This window comes from Opisthocomus hoazin, chromosome 1, assembly GCF_030867145.1.
Source record: "Opisthocomus hoazin isolate bOpiHoa1 chromosome 1, bOpiHoa1.hap1, whole genome shotgun sequence".
Taxonomy (NCBI): Eukaryota; Metazoa; Chordata; class Aves; order Opisthocomiformes; family Opisthocomidae; genus Opisthocomus; species Opisthocomus hoazin.
This window is the reverse complement of record NC_134414.1, coordinates 85,652,236-85,666,920: the sequence shown is the minus strand read 5'-3', so window position 1 is coordinate 85,666,920 and position 14,685 is coordinate 85,652,236. Positions and strand designations below refer to the sequence as shown.

The window sequence follows — 14,685 nt, the reverse complement described above, 5'->3', positions numbered from 1 at the left end:
TACTTCAGTGATTAAAAAAAAAAGATACTAATCAGTTATGCTTCTGATAGCATAGGCTCTCTCTGTGGAGAGCCTAATCAGCAGAACTCTGAACTAAGCTCCAGGCTTAGGATGGAATCCAGACTTATTTCCATTTGTGGATGGAAAAATGGTGAAATATGTGAAGGAGATGGTGATTTTATTTTTAAGTTCATTGCTTTAACTGAAATGTTGATGCATCTTTTTGAATGTCCCTAGTGATGAGAATGTAAGTCAGAAATAATGTGCTTTGACTTCAGAATCCTGTCATTGAGTGTACAGGATGGGCCATCAGGAAGCACTGTCTTGTTTACTTACATAAATGAAGAAAATTTGATCTAGAAGTCATAGAGGTTGAGTAACCATAGAAGTGATGAAGATACTGCTCAAAGTATTTTGAACAGCAGGCAATACTGTGATCCAGATTTCCAGTGCAGGAGGGAAAATCTCTTGCTCCCAAGAGACTTCAGATCAGCCCCTTTAAAACTCTAAGGAATTAATACACTCTTATACACAGCACCTTTTCAAATGAAAACTGTTAAAATGGATCAATTAGTTATTTCTTTCATCTTCTTGAGGCAGATGACCACAGTGATAAACTGGCATTCATACTGCATATGTAATGATTTACATGATCTGGCTCCACACCACAACTACAAAGCATTCCAGTAAATGTAACAGCTGGAAAAGGTAAAAACCAAAAAACAAACAAACAAATTAAATAAGATGACATGCTTTTGGAGAGGACACAGGATATGATACATTGTGTAACTGCACACTGGAAAATCTATTGCTGTTCAGCCTAATTATATGGGAACAGAACTAAGCTTCTCTAACATCTTATCACCTGTCTGCAGGAGGTGCTTGCTTCTAAGGGCATATATGTCTTGCAGAGGAAGGGCAAGCCCAATGCTGTACTGCCTTCTCAGCTGATGAATTCAGCTAATTAGCATCTTCAGTGTGTCTTTCTGCGACAAAGGAGAAATAGAAGCAGAGCAGGCTCGCTATTCGTTTCCTCCAGGGGTAAATGACCTTCCTGTCACTAAGGAAGAGCAAACTCTGCAAGCATGACTAAGATCTAGTGCATAAGTTTAGTGCTTATTCTTACCGTTTTGACAGCACTCACAGCTAGAAAATGAACTCAGATTGAATCTGAGTCTACAGCAGTTCTTATAGTTTCACTGTTGATCAAGCTGTGGAGATTAATTACAACACCAGGTATAAAATACCCATCTGACTTGCTAGATTTACAAACTGGATTTGCCTGCTAGTACTAGGTGCTAAAGCCCAATCCTAAAAGAATATTAATATAAGTACGTTTGCACCAAAGTTGTATATTGCAAATACATTAGCGACCTGATCTAGTTAAAGATGTCCCTGCTCACTGCAGGGGGGTTGGGCTAGATGACCTCTAAAGGTCCCTTCCAACCCAAACCGTTCTATGATTTTATGATTCTAAATGGTGTTGCATTAACACAAGTTCAGTTACTTGTTACTCTTAATTGTTGTTTGGCTTGCATTTTCTGTAATCTTCAAACTGTCCATTATCATTGCGATTTTTCATCTCTTAGGAGTATTAGTAATCAGTTGCATAGTCTTCACGTTTTTATTTTCCTTTACTAGAGATATCAGATGTTCTCTCCTGCTCTTCTGTCATCTGCCTCATCCACTTCCTTTACATTGTCTCAACTAGTGAAGGACTTCAGAAAGTGTCCCTTCTCCATGGCATACCTCAATTTTTTTTCTATATGGACGTAATTATGTTATAAATGAGAACAAGTGCCTAAAGTAGATTTGGTACTTCAGAGAGTACTATCTCTGCTTAGAAGTAAAAGACTTTAAAAATGAAAAAAAAAGGAAAGAAGAGAAAGGGATGGCAAATGCTTGATCAGGTTCGCTTTGTCTAACCTGCGCATATGCATCCCCAAGTAAGGAGAAGGACATGTATCTTTTTCTGCACTCAATTGGTGACAGCTGAAAAAATTACCTGTCACATTTTTCCCTATCAGAAGTTAGTGGTCTCTCGGATGTGATGATGCACCTACTTGGGTGAACTTTCCAGGACCCCACAGATTAAGGGTTCATGCTGTCTAAACAAGCCTAGTTATTTTTGGCTGAAATGTGTAAGAGGCAATCCATACAGCAGAACAAACTGCAGATCTGGGCAAGGTAAATTGTGAAGAGAAGGTTATGACATTTAAAGGATGTGATGGTATGACAATATCATAATAGGATAAACGGAGCCAGTTGGTCATCCACAGTTTAAAGGCTCTTTTCATGCTTGAATAAAAATAGTTCTGTATTTGAAAAATAGTGTTCAGTTGTAAAGGTGCGCATCTCTGAGTCTTCAAACAACCATTTACAATCTTACTGATGCCTGTACTGTCTGAAATGCTTCTGTGGAAACTTTTTGAGTTCCATGGGAACTGACATTTAAGATACAGAATCTTATGATGGATCGGTGTGCCTTTATTTTTCATGGCTTGGAGATGCATGTGCCATCTGATAGACACCTTTAGAAATGTTTTTCCTGGGCTCTGGTATTGCACACATACAGCAATCAGTGATTTTAATTCTTCACTTGAGCGCTGCAGACTTCAGAGGACTAATTTGTTCCAGCACGATGAAAGGGCTGACCATTTACATAATAAAAAGCATATTGAGGGGTGGTTGGATCTACACATCTGGATATGAAATTGGTGGTGCTGGGTCTACAAAAGTATTTTAAAATGCACTTGTGCTGTGCTCTCGTTGTTTGTGCTGCTGCACTCCATCTGCAGGCAATCACGTAACAGCGGAGAGGCTGAGACACTTGCAATCAAGTGAATCCAACTGCCCCTAATGCAAAGCAGATGGAAGTTTTCTTAACATGCAAATTGTAGGGTTATTGTACATCATAATTAAAGAAGGATTTTCAAATGTGGAAATCCGACCTGACATGTTCTGTGATGTTCGTTATATTAGACTAAGACTGCAGGCTGTTGAAGAATATCCGGGGTTTAAACTGCTGTAATAACCAGATTAAGTACTGGATTTTCCTCAGGTTGATTTTAGGTATCTTCAAGGGCTACAATATCAATATTTATTTACTTGTAACTAGTTGCAAAATCAAATTTAGGAGAAGACCTCTTGAAATATAAAAGCGGTTTATTCATCTAAGGAAATTTTGGTACTTTAGACATCTTTGGCAGACTAAGTAGGAAACAATTTATCAAACCAACACATACAGTTGGACTTACGTGAACACCCACTGAAATAACAAAAGAACTAAAGTGCGTATGATAACTTGCTAAGAAGGTTTATATGTCAGCACAGAAATCTTACTTGGGACATATCCCAAAGCGACAAAATGCTGCACACTAGTATATATGAGCTCCTAAAGTCTCTCTGGGAAAATGTATCTAACATTCAATTTTTTTAATTTAAGCAAAAGATGTCAGATTGGAAGAGTTGTTTTTTCCTTCAAGCTACTGCAGATGTTTTCGAAAAGGTGTTGTTATCAGCAGCAGAAACAACAGAAATGACTGTCCTTCAGTGTCACTGTGTAAGGACATCTTTGTCTCTGAAATGTAACAGTTGAACAATATACATTAGATATAGCAAGATGCCTTGGAATTACCTTTCCTACATCTTTAGGGAAGGGTGGAGAGTGGCACATTATACAGGGTAGCTGCGTGTGAGTCAGTGAAGTCATGCCACAGTGGAGAAGGCACACAGTTTACTTACGTAAAACAGACTGATGTTAAGATGTGTGAAGTAATCCCGCTTCACTCGTCTACGCTGGCATTACTGCTTGGCCTCAGTCTGTGTCCAGTTTTAGGCTTTACTTTGGAGAAGGGCTGTGGGCCAACAGGAGAGTTTCCAGACAGCTGCAAGGTCTAGAAACATTGATTTAAAATGCAAATGGAGTGCACTGCAGTTGTTAGCCTGAAGAAAAAAACATTCAGAGGCATGATAACAGTCCTGAGGTACGTAAAAGGCTTCTCCACAGATGGGAGAAAGAATCTGTTCTCCACGATCCATGAAGATCGAGGACAAGTACTGAGTTTAAGATGCAGTTGAGGTGACTAAGCAAGGCAGTGGGAAAGCTGTTTAATGGTCAGGATAGAGAAGCAGTGGAACAGATTATTATGTGATCCTGTGGAAATTCTGTCATTAGATGTTTTAAAGGACAAACTGGGTGAAAACCTGGAAAACAGGTGTAGTTGGTTCTGCTTGGAATCAAAGGGATCTTTCTCCCTGTTATAAAAGCATATTTGGAAGGTGTTTTCTGTGAGATCAGTTTTATCTTACAGCTTTCATATCCTTTAGTTTTTAAATGAAATAAAGAAATAATTTTTATGATTTTTTAAAAATTAGGAGAGATACATCAGCTGTGAGCACCTGTGAAACTCCCATGCTTATCAGCCTATGCATTTGCCCCTTTTTTCTTCTGTCTGACCAACCATCTCCTATTTTTTAAATTATTTTTTTGTATGGCTTCATCTACATGTGATTTAATCTCATTTTGTAATTTAGTCATATATTTTTGTCTGCACGTTCCTTATACAGGTGTTCCACTGAAACCCCGGAAAGAGTTAAAATTCATAGAACTTCAGTCTGGAGACCTGGAAGTGAAGTGGTCTTCAAAATTCAACATCTCCATTGAGCCTGTGATCTATGTTGTTCAGAGGAGGTGGAATCAAGGAATCCATCCAAGCGAGGATGATGCTACTAACTGGCAAACTGTGGCACAGGTCAGTTTTTTGTAAAGTGATATGAATCCCTAGCTTCCAGACAATGATCTAAAGGTCCTCTTTAGGTTAGAGAAGAGTTAGATCACTTATAGGTGTGGAGACTCATGCAGAGGAAGCCCTCTCCAGGTCATGACAGAGCCACAGACAGAGTCCAGATCTCCAAGGCCTTAGTTCACTGCTCAATGAACTGTTTTCCAGATTTACTCAGGAGAAATGAACTTCAGTATTTTCACTTTCATTTTTTCGGTTTTGGAGACATCAAATGCTTTTGATATGTATTGAATATGACTTCATAAAAAAAGTGTGAATATATCAGTAAGGAAATAAATAATGGTTTCCTTGGTGTCCCCGTCCCCCCCCCCAAAAAAATACTCAGAGGTTTATGTTTTCAAAATGCATTTAGTTTCTGGGTTCGTTCTCTATAGAATGTCTGTAGAACTAGCTGAAGGCTTGATTTTCATAAGGCCAGTGAGTGGCACTTTCTTGTAAGCACATACTTGTGGTCTATTCAGGTGGGAATTCCATAGTCTCTGAAAGGCACAAATCTTAAAAACTGTAGAATTAAATACAAAAATCCACAGAAGGAAGCATATGAGAGACATTGTCGTTCTGAGGTCAGTGGGACTCAGTGCACAGTCTACAAGGCATGGCTTGAGTCTTATCAAAATGATTAGAAATATAATTGCTGGAAAGTCTATTTAATTTTTTTTTAATAAAACAAAGAGTGAAAAAAGACTAAAACTTTTATTTTTTTGTAAAGTGTCTTTCTTCAGATGTTACCCTCCCAATTCAGAAGAGTCCATGATGTCATGCTCTTATCACTCAGTGCAATCCAGACTGAAAATGTAAGATTCATGACTAAATGTTTCTTAATAAGAAGCAGCCAACAGAGCATAAATTTTCACTTATTTCCTTCCCAGTTTCAATCTGTTTTTTAACATGCTAACAGTCCACCTGGATGGCAGAGTGCCAGTCGTTTATCTTAACTGCTTCACCCTTATCCCCCCTGACAAGACAAGTAAAATGCTGATTTTGAAAAGACCTGCAAAATGTCATTATAACGAGGAAAAGAAGGAAAGGGAGAATAAATAGAACCATCTACAAAATAAAGGAGTTTAAGTTCTATGACAATTTGTGTTCATTCTCAATTCAGATTGTGTAGGAGAAAGCTATCTTCAAATAATGTCAAGCTTGTGTAACTGAACACTCAGAAGTTAAGATCTTAAGGGTGGGTGTCAGGAGGATGGGGCCAAACTCTTTTCAGTGGTGCCCAGAGACAGGACAAGGGGCAATGGGCACAAACTGAAGCACAGGAAGTTCCGTCTGAACATGAGGAAGAACTTCTTCACTCTGAGGGTGACGGAGCACTGGCACAGGCTGCCCAGGGAGGTGGTGGAGTCTCCTTCTCTGGAGATATTCAAGACCCGCCTGGACAAGGTCCTGTGCAGCCTGCTGTAGGTGACCCTGCTTTGGCAGGGGGGTTGGACCAGGTGATCCCCAGAGGTGCCTTCCAACCCCGAACATTCTGTGATTCTGTGGTTGATTAGCTTCAGTGTGGTGCTACAGGGGGCTCTCACTATGTTAGTGTCTCACTCAGAAAGTCACCTGCAGCAGAGCCTGGCACGAAACCCTGCATGTGCAAGTCCAAGGGAATGTGCACAGCTTCAAACCTGATAAAGTTGTTTATGGATTATCTCTCGGCTGAGGTGCAGGTCTTCAATCTGCATTCTCTATATTCAGTAAACAATCTCCTGCCTTTAATGAACAGGAAGAATACCACATAGCAAAAAAGCCAGATCTGAATTACTCCTCACTGTTACCGTGCCATGTGTATGTGCTAGACTGCAGAATCCCTGCTCTTCTGGCTGGTGGATCCAGACTGCAGAGGTAGCACACTGCTGTGCTTTTTCTCATCCCAGAAACAGACCTCACATGCATTTCTGGAAGCATGTGCTATATACTGTAGTGGACCATATACGAACCTCTGCCTTCTTGCAGTGGATGTGCAGGGAAGAGGGTTTCAGAAATGTGTTCCTGTGCAAGAGTGATAAGAATCCTGACAGCTGCCTTTCCTGGCGGTCTGTTACATGCAGGCAGAAGGGCCTGAGTTAATCACTGTGGCAGGAGAAGCCTACTCCAAATGACATCTTTCTGAGAACTTCGCTGTCCCTTCTGCATCACAGGAGACGCGCGTTTGATTGTGTGATGGACCCCAGTGGGGATGTCAGTTCAGAACAAGCTTCAGGATGACTGACTGGCTTTGTGAACTGTGTATACCTTATGGGACATGCAGGCTGGGCACTCTTGAGGGGTGCTAGTAATCAGAATTTCTATCTCTACAGAGTAATGTACCTCCATGGTGTTCATAGTTTAAGACATCCCACCAGGCAGTCAGATTTGTTAAGGATGGCTGCATGCAACAGAATTTACTCTGCAATATCAGCAACGAGGATGGTTATCCATTTTGAGTAAGGTGACTGTGTACAGCCTCCGGCCTTTTCTTGTCCATATAACTGAGATTTGTTCTTTTATGATTCCAAAACACTGGGATATGAGACCTCAATTAGCAGTAAAGGCTGAGTAGAGCTCAGCCATTTGGCTGGGAACTCCTGGGGCGTCTCAGTCCAGGGGAGGTGATGCTGGTTCTTTCATTACTCTGTGTGCGACTTGAGCAAGAGAGCACGTCAAAAGCAGACAAAGATCAAAAAGGCTGTGGGCCAGGATCTGAATTTCCCTATTCCTATGCCCATATGTAGTGTAATCATGCAAAGTTGTTGTTTGCATCTTCTTATACGAAATTTAACAATGTTTTGTCAGAGTTCTTCACCCAGTGTTCTGGGGTTTATTGTCTGTGCAAGAAGAAATGGGGTTTTAATTTTAAATAACTTTATTTTAAAGGATTTACTTTTCAAAAAAATTGCTGTTTTCTATTGCTTTAATATGAGTTAATTTGTAAGTAATTTCTCATGAATTTTTACTTGGTATTGAAAAAATAATTCTGAAAAAGTTTGTTTTCTTTGTATTGTATTATGTCATCAGGTTGGGTTTTTTTATGTTTTCTTTTTAAGAAGGAAGGCTCAATCTATAAATACAGTATTTATCTCTCAAAGTATATAAAGAAAGCAAACTGAAAAGAATCTTAGTTATTTTCAACTTCAGGAAGAAGAAGTTTTCTTTAGTTTTTTACTGCACTTTTTTGGGAAAACTGGACATAACTAATAATTTGACTAGTTTGCATTGGTTAATATAAAAACTATGAGAACAAAGTTATTAGCCTAGTTAGCTATGGTGTACAGTGTCCTAAGTAGTTATGTTTTTTACACTACTGGTTTTTATGGTTTAACCAACTGCACAGGACCTGCTGAACTATCCCATGAGAATACTGTATATCTTATGAACAGACTAACAATTCTGTTTGGTGCTAATGCTTTCTGAAAACAATAGTATTGCTATTTACATTGGATACTTAGATAGTTAATCATATTAAGTTAATTAATGAAGTTAATTCAAATACGCCAAGTCAGTTATCTTTAGAAAGAACGCATGTCTGTGTTGTGTGAACGTATGTCAGATGAGTGGGTGTGTGTGTATATATAAAAATATGTAAGTATACATATGGGCAGAGAATAATTATGTTTACATATTAGTTTATTCTTTTATTAAAACAAAGAAGGGGCAGTGTTTGCTGCTAGGTTGATTGTGACAAACCTTAGTGCTTCACCTTGAAATTGTCTAAACTCTGTGGACAACTACTCTTTTTTTGAAACTTAATGTTTCTGAGACACATAAGCTTCTGATTCTGAAGGTCACCAAAAATTTTTCGGCTCTCGACAGTGAGAAATCCCTGCTGGAGCTAGCTACCAGTCCCATACACTAAAGGTTTATTTCTCCATCTCCCAGGAGAGGCTTGCTTTGGTAATCGTTCTTAGAGAGTGCCTACCTTGTGTGGGATTGCGTTCACACGAAGTAGGGGAGGTCTGCTGTCCTTCGATAGAGTAGCGGATACAGCCCTGTCAGGTTTCTTTATCTTTGGATGAGATGATTCACTTTACAGGTGACATAAAAGCTAGAAAAAGGAAAGATGGTGAGGGAGAGAATGAAAGCATCAGGACTGTTACCCCTGCTTAAGCTAAAACGACAATACCGTGATCTAAAGGGAAGATGACTCTGAGTAGCTGCAATATGTGAGGGGCCCAAAGTCTGTAACACATACAGTCTGAGAGCAGTCCATAGTGCAGTTTAAAAAGGCTCTCTTTCCTTTTCACAGAATCACAGAATCACAGAATCACAGAATAGTAGGGGTTGGAAGGGACCTCTGTGGGTCATCTAGTCCAACCCCCCCGCCGAAGCAGGGTCACCTACAGCAGGCTGCACAGGACCTTGTCCAGGCGGGTCTTGAATATCTCCAGAGAAGGAGACTCCACAACCTCCCTGGGCAGCCTGTTCCAGTGCTCCGTCACCCTCAGAGAGAAGAAGTTCCTCCTCATGTTCAGACGGAACTTCCTGTGCCTCAGTTTGTGCCCATTACCCCTTGTCCTGTCACTGGGCACCACTGAAAAGAGCTTGGCCCCATCCTCCTGACACCCACCCTTCAGATATTTGTAGGCATTTATAAGGTCCCCTCGCAGCCTTCTCTTCTTCAGGCTGAACAAGCCCAGTTCCCTCAACCTCTCCTCGTAGGGGAGATGCTCCAGTCCCCTCACCATCCTTGTAGCCCTCCGCTGGACTCTCTCCAGTAGCTCTTCATCCTTCTTGAACTGGGGAGCCCAGAACTGGACACAGTACTCCAGATGAGGCCTCACCAGGGCAGTGTAGAGGGGAAGGAGAACCTCCCTCGTCCTGCTGGCCACACTCTTCTTGATGCAACACAAATGAAATACCTGTTGCCCTAAATTGTGTTGGCCACACTCTTCTTTCATGTGCACACAAATGAAATACCTGTTGCCCTAAATTTTGCTTCACCAAATGAAGAGATTAAGTGCAGGATAACACCTAGGAATTTTATTTGTCAGGCTCGAAAAATACCATTGCTGGAGAGCTGAAGCACCTTCCTCAAGTTCTGGCTATCTGAGTTATGTCAGCAGCTGCTACTTTCTTACACAGTTTGGAAAGGGAGCAAAAAGCAGAAATTATGCTGTGCCTTTTTTGGGAACTACTTGGCATCATTGCAAGTATTGCTGAATCCCATACAGAGAAGTTGGGTTTTTGAATTTGTAGAAAACAGAACTTGTAAAAATAAATTGCTGTCACTACATTTTTTTAATGAGCTTGCACGTTTGGTCAGTAATCATAATCAGTAATGATTGTATAGTATATTTAGACATATACAGGACATTTGGTTCAGGTTCATGTGCTGTTTTGATTAAAGAATTAAAATGCAATAAACATGACATCCTAAGATAAATTGAAAACTGGATAATTGAGAGCTAATTGCAAAAGTAGAACCCACAGCAAGTGGATGAGTTTCTGATGAGTTCTAGAAAAATGCTACATCTTCTTTACTTGGCAGTGATTCAGTGGTGACCAGGAGGCTGTGTTCAGTTTTGGTCTTTGTACCATAAGAAAAATAAGAAACTGTGCAGAACATAGCTCTTTAAAAGTTTAAAGGAGGGGAGAAAAAAAGGTAGAGGAAAGGAGGGCTCGGAATTAGAGTGTGTAAAGCACCTCCTACTGAAAGAGTTCAGAGTGCACCTATGCTTATGCCGTACTTCAGCAATTAAGGCACTCCCCACAGAAGCTGGAAAATGAACTCATGACACTAGCAGTCTCAGTGGGTGTTGTTGGACGAGAGGTCATCTCCTATGACCTGAGAAAAGTCTGCAGGGAAGAGTTAAGCCTGTTGGTGTCTTTTTGACATTGGTGCCAAAGATCTGAAGAAGGCTTACATTCATTACTTGATGGTTTTGTTTCCTGTGAACCAGAAAAGGTGGCTTCTCACAGTGCTGGATTTCGTGAAGCCATTTTGGACCCCTGATTCTCTGAGAGTTGAGAATCAGAGAAATCAGTCCTGTGACCCGGAGCAATGAGTTCCCTGAAATGTCAACAACTGAACAGCTGGGCCGTATACACTGGTGAAGGTTGTGATGACTGGAAAGCTGTTTTTGTGAATTTAACACTTCACTAGTTTCCTAAAGGTTGCTTTTTCCAGAAGAGACCTGCGATGCAGTGTGAACTTGGGTGGCTGCATGATTTTGTTCACAGCTGTAGACGCTTTGCAGTGCTGAGTGATGCTCTGAGTCAGGTGCGGTGGTTGCGTACAGGCAGCTGACACTGGTGTGTATGAAAGGAGTGTGTCCCCTGCCCTTCAGCCTGACTAACCGGTACTGTGTGGGAGATGGTAGCACAACTAGCCGTGTCAGAACAACGAGTGTAAACGCGACATTTTCCCCACCAGACTACAGACGAGCGGGTTCGGCTGCCAGACATTCGAGCAAGCAGGTGGTACCAGTTCCGCGTGGCGGCTGTGAACGTGCATGGGACGAGAGGCTTCACGGCACCCAGCAAGCACTTCCGATCCTCAAAAGGTTAGTTGTCATTCGCGACGTCTGGTGCTCACCTTCTGCTCGCTCACATGTGGAGCGCAACCTGATCTGCCGACTTTTGTGAAAGAAGGTTTTTAACAGGTGAGTTTATTGATAGTTTGGCCACAGGCTGTACAAATGATGTGAGATTTGTTTGAAGTTGGTGAAGGAATCAAAGGTTAAAGATGCCATTATTCTTTTATCAGTAAGGGGCCTCGAAGAATAAACCTCCTTTTAAACATTTTCTGCATGGTTGGTATCAAGCAACATGACCCTGACCACGAAACGTGAAGGAACTGTGGTTGCAATGTGTTATTCCAACAAGTTTCTCTTGTTTTTCCTTTTAGTTATGAGAAATACGTTGCTGCCGTATGTTTAACAGAGTATTGAAATATTTTGCTGCCTGTATCCAAATAATTGCATTTAAATAATTGTATCTAAAAATTTGTTTTGATGGAACTGTGGGCTCTCTTAATATAACTTTCCCCTTGCTAGCACTAATTGTAAGGACTTAAGAATAAAAAGGGTATAAATGTTAAGTAGCATGTTTCTGTTCATTAGAAAGGCATGCCCGAAAATCCACAAAGTATTGTAGGGATTTTTGTTGCCATTTCTGGTTTTGCAAGGGTTTGGGTAATAAAATAACTTTGAAAATTGTTTCTATACCCGTAAATGGTACTGGGGGGATGGGAGCTGGACACGGATCTCCCATCCTGTGAAGCTGCGGGCATTGTCCCTGATGCACCTTTGACCCATGTGAAGCAGAATTTTTCCAGTGACTCTCGGGCGTAGTATAGGAGTTAGCGGGGGCCAGAAGCTACTTCTGACAGACAGGTGGTCTGGACGCGCTCACCCTCTCTTAAAGGCAGTCGATAAGGTGGGCATAGCCAGACAGTGCTTGTTGACTTCAGCGCCAAGGAATGAGATCCAGTACTCTTCGCTCTACTGATAGAGGTAGAGTTTCTAATAGAAAGACTTGTCTTTGTTTCAGTAGTGACAGAATCTTTACACTTGTATAATGCATACTTCGAGGAACGCCATTTCCTCCTCTCTGCAGATAGAATTATCTTGCAGTACAGACAGTTGCCATCTGTGGGTTCCTGTGCTAACTTTCATCTTGCTGTTTGGCCATAGTCAGTCCTAGAAAAAAATCTTAATGCAGATGCAGTCATAAAGGCATCAAGTGCTTTTGCTGGTACGGATGGTTTAATTACTAAGTAAGTGTACATTAGACTTAATAATTTTTTGGTGCTGTAACCACATTTGTGGTAGGAAGTTTGGCTGGCATAGCTATCCCATTACTGCTGTGACCACAAACCTTTTCAAGTATAAAAGAAGTATTATTTTAAGAATTTATTGTGCTTAAGTAGCATACCATTTCAGTCATCACAAATAGAGTTCCTTCAAGCTGTGTTGAGCTTACTACAAGGACTCAGGAGCAGCAGTAGCTTTCTCTTTGCTTTTCTTTGTGAGCAACACTTCAGCAGATAACAGCACTTTGTTGCTGAATCTGGCACCAGCTTTCTTCTAAACTCAGGTCATTGTCAGTTGTATTACTGAGTTTGTAAAGATTTTCCAACTATTCTGCTTGGAACCACTATAAATGCGGTTACGTAAAGGTATATCATGATAACATTGAGGTTTTGGCTTAAGTGTGACATTTTCAGGGAATATTTGTATTACTTCCCAAAAAATATGTCCCCTACTGAGTGTACTAGCCACAGCAGTATGTTGTTCAAAATATCTACATTGGTAATGAATTTAAGAATATCCGTGGGAAGTCATACTGAAGGTCTCTTCGGCCCAGTATCTGACCCCAGCCAAAAGTGGGTTTCTGGAGAACAGTGTAAGAGCAGGATAAGCACATAGGGAGACTTCTTCAGAACAGTCTCCCAGCTGGCAGTGATTTGTGTTTCAGGAGCTTGTGGTTTTGAAATGATTACATGCTAGATACCAGAGTCCTCTTTTTCTGTGGTCTCTGCAGCTACGTATGAAGCACTTGCTCTCCCTGAGTACTGCTCACAGCTGTCTGGTGGAAGTGGGGAGCACTTTTAGGACTTTGTGCCAAGGACAGTGGGAGTCAGTAGTACCTCTGCATGCTCTTACCTAATAAACCAAAAGAATCTTGCTAATGGCAGAAAGAATGTAGCCAGCGTTTTTCGAAAGGCTTCTATAACTCTCAGAAAAAACAATTTTCAAATCTAAACTCCAGCCCTTGGCAGAGAATCGTGAATTGCCAGACAAACAGCATGGAGTTCGCTTCTCTATCAGCTCTGTAGCCAAAATCGTCCTACTCTGGCAGCTTATTTGACTATTTTAGAGGCTTTGCTGTTGTCAGTGGTTGTTATAAAGATACCATGTTCGCCAGATGAAAGGTGTAGACGTGCTAGGTGGCTCACATGAAGACACTTCTAGGTGTAGGTTGGGAGTGATACTGGTATGCTTCAGTCGGTATCGCTTAGCCTCCCTGTCCCTGAGCAGGCGCTCACAGCGGTAATGGTTATACTGTCAGAGAGACGCTCCATTACTGCTTTGGAGCTCAGTGGGAAGTGGTGGCCCCTGCCTGGCAGAGAGGCAAAAAACTGCTGCTCAGATGTGCCTCACTTTTTTGAGTGCCAGTATCTACTGACCCCTGCTGAGCTCCTGCAGGCACATTTAACCTCCAGTTTGGAAAAGGAAAGCGGACTTTGGCACATCACTTTTGGCAGGTTGCTGACTGTCTGTGCTACGGTTGTGTGAAGTGTGGACAGAAATTCACATCAGTTCTTGTGCTGTTGTGCCAAGACCAAGAGAAGATTATTATCTTTGTCAGACTTAACAGAAGTTTTCTTCAAAAATAAACCCTTTGATCAGGGAACATGACAGCAGTTCCCGACATTTTCTCATGCAAGATGCTGAACTTTTACCAATTGCTCATAAGTTTTAATGAATAGCAAATTATTTTATTGAATAGCAAATTATTTTGGTTTGTTTTGTCTCTTAAGGAGGACAAACATGATATATAATCTGAATCTAGGGAGGAGTATGGCACCACAAAGTCTCTGTCACTAAATATTTTAACATTCAAAAGCATTAGTGCTGTAATTACTACTTGGAGAGAGACTTTTTGTCCGGTTACCACAATATGTTTTATACTGTTCTGTGTATTTTGCAAATGTGAAAAATATGATCTCTGAGTAGACATAGCAAATTAAGATTTTGTTTTATTTAAAATAATGTGAAGTCTTCTGAGGTATGTAATTTCCATTAACTTCTCTGTCACTAAACAGAGCTTCTTATTATCCACATAAGTTTACTTTCCATGAAAAAGTCAAAAACAGAAAAATATTTAAGCATTCCAGCTTACCATTCTTCATCTAGTTGTTTGAGGTTTTATCTGCTGCAGCTTTTGATGCTTTTATACTGCAAAT

The 14,685-nt window shown here is 40.8% G+C and overlaps 1 protein-coding gene across 1 annotated transcript in view; it reads left to right on the top strand.

Annotated features, from left to right (window-relative positions):
- Positions 1-14,685, top strand: part of ANOS1 (anosmin 1) — a 150,341-nt gene that overhangs the window by 86,137 nt on the left and 49,519 nt on the right. Inside the window, exons 5-6 of the mRNA XM_075428212.1 lie at positions 4,570-4,754; positions 11,149-11,278. Of these exons, the coding sequence (XP_075284327.1) occupies positions 4,570-4,754; positions 11,149-11,278 (315 nt within the window). The remainder of the gene's footprint in view (positions 1-4,569; positions 4,755-11,148; positions 11,279-14,685) is intronic.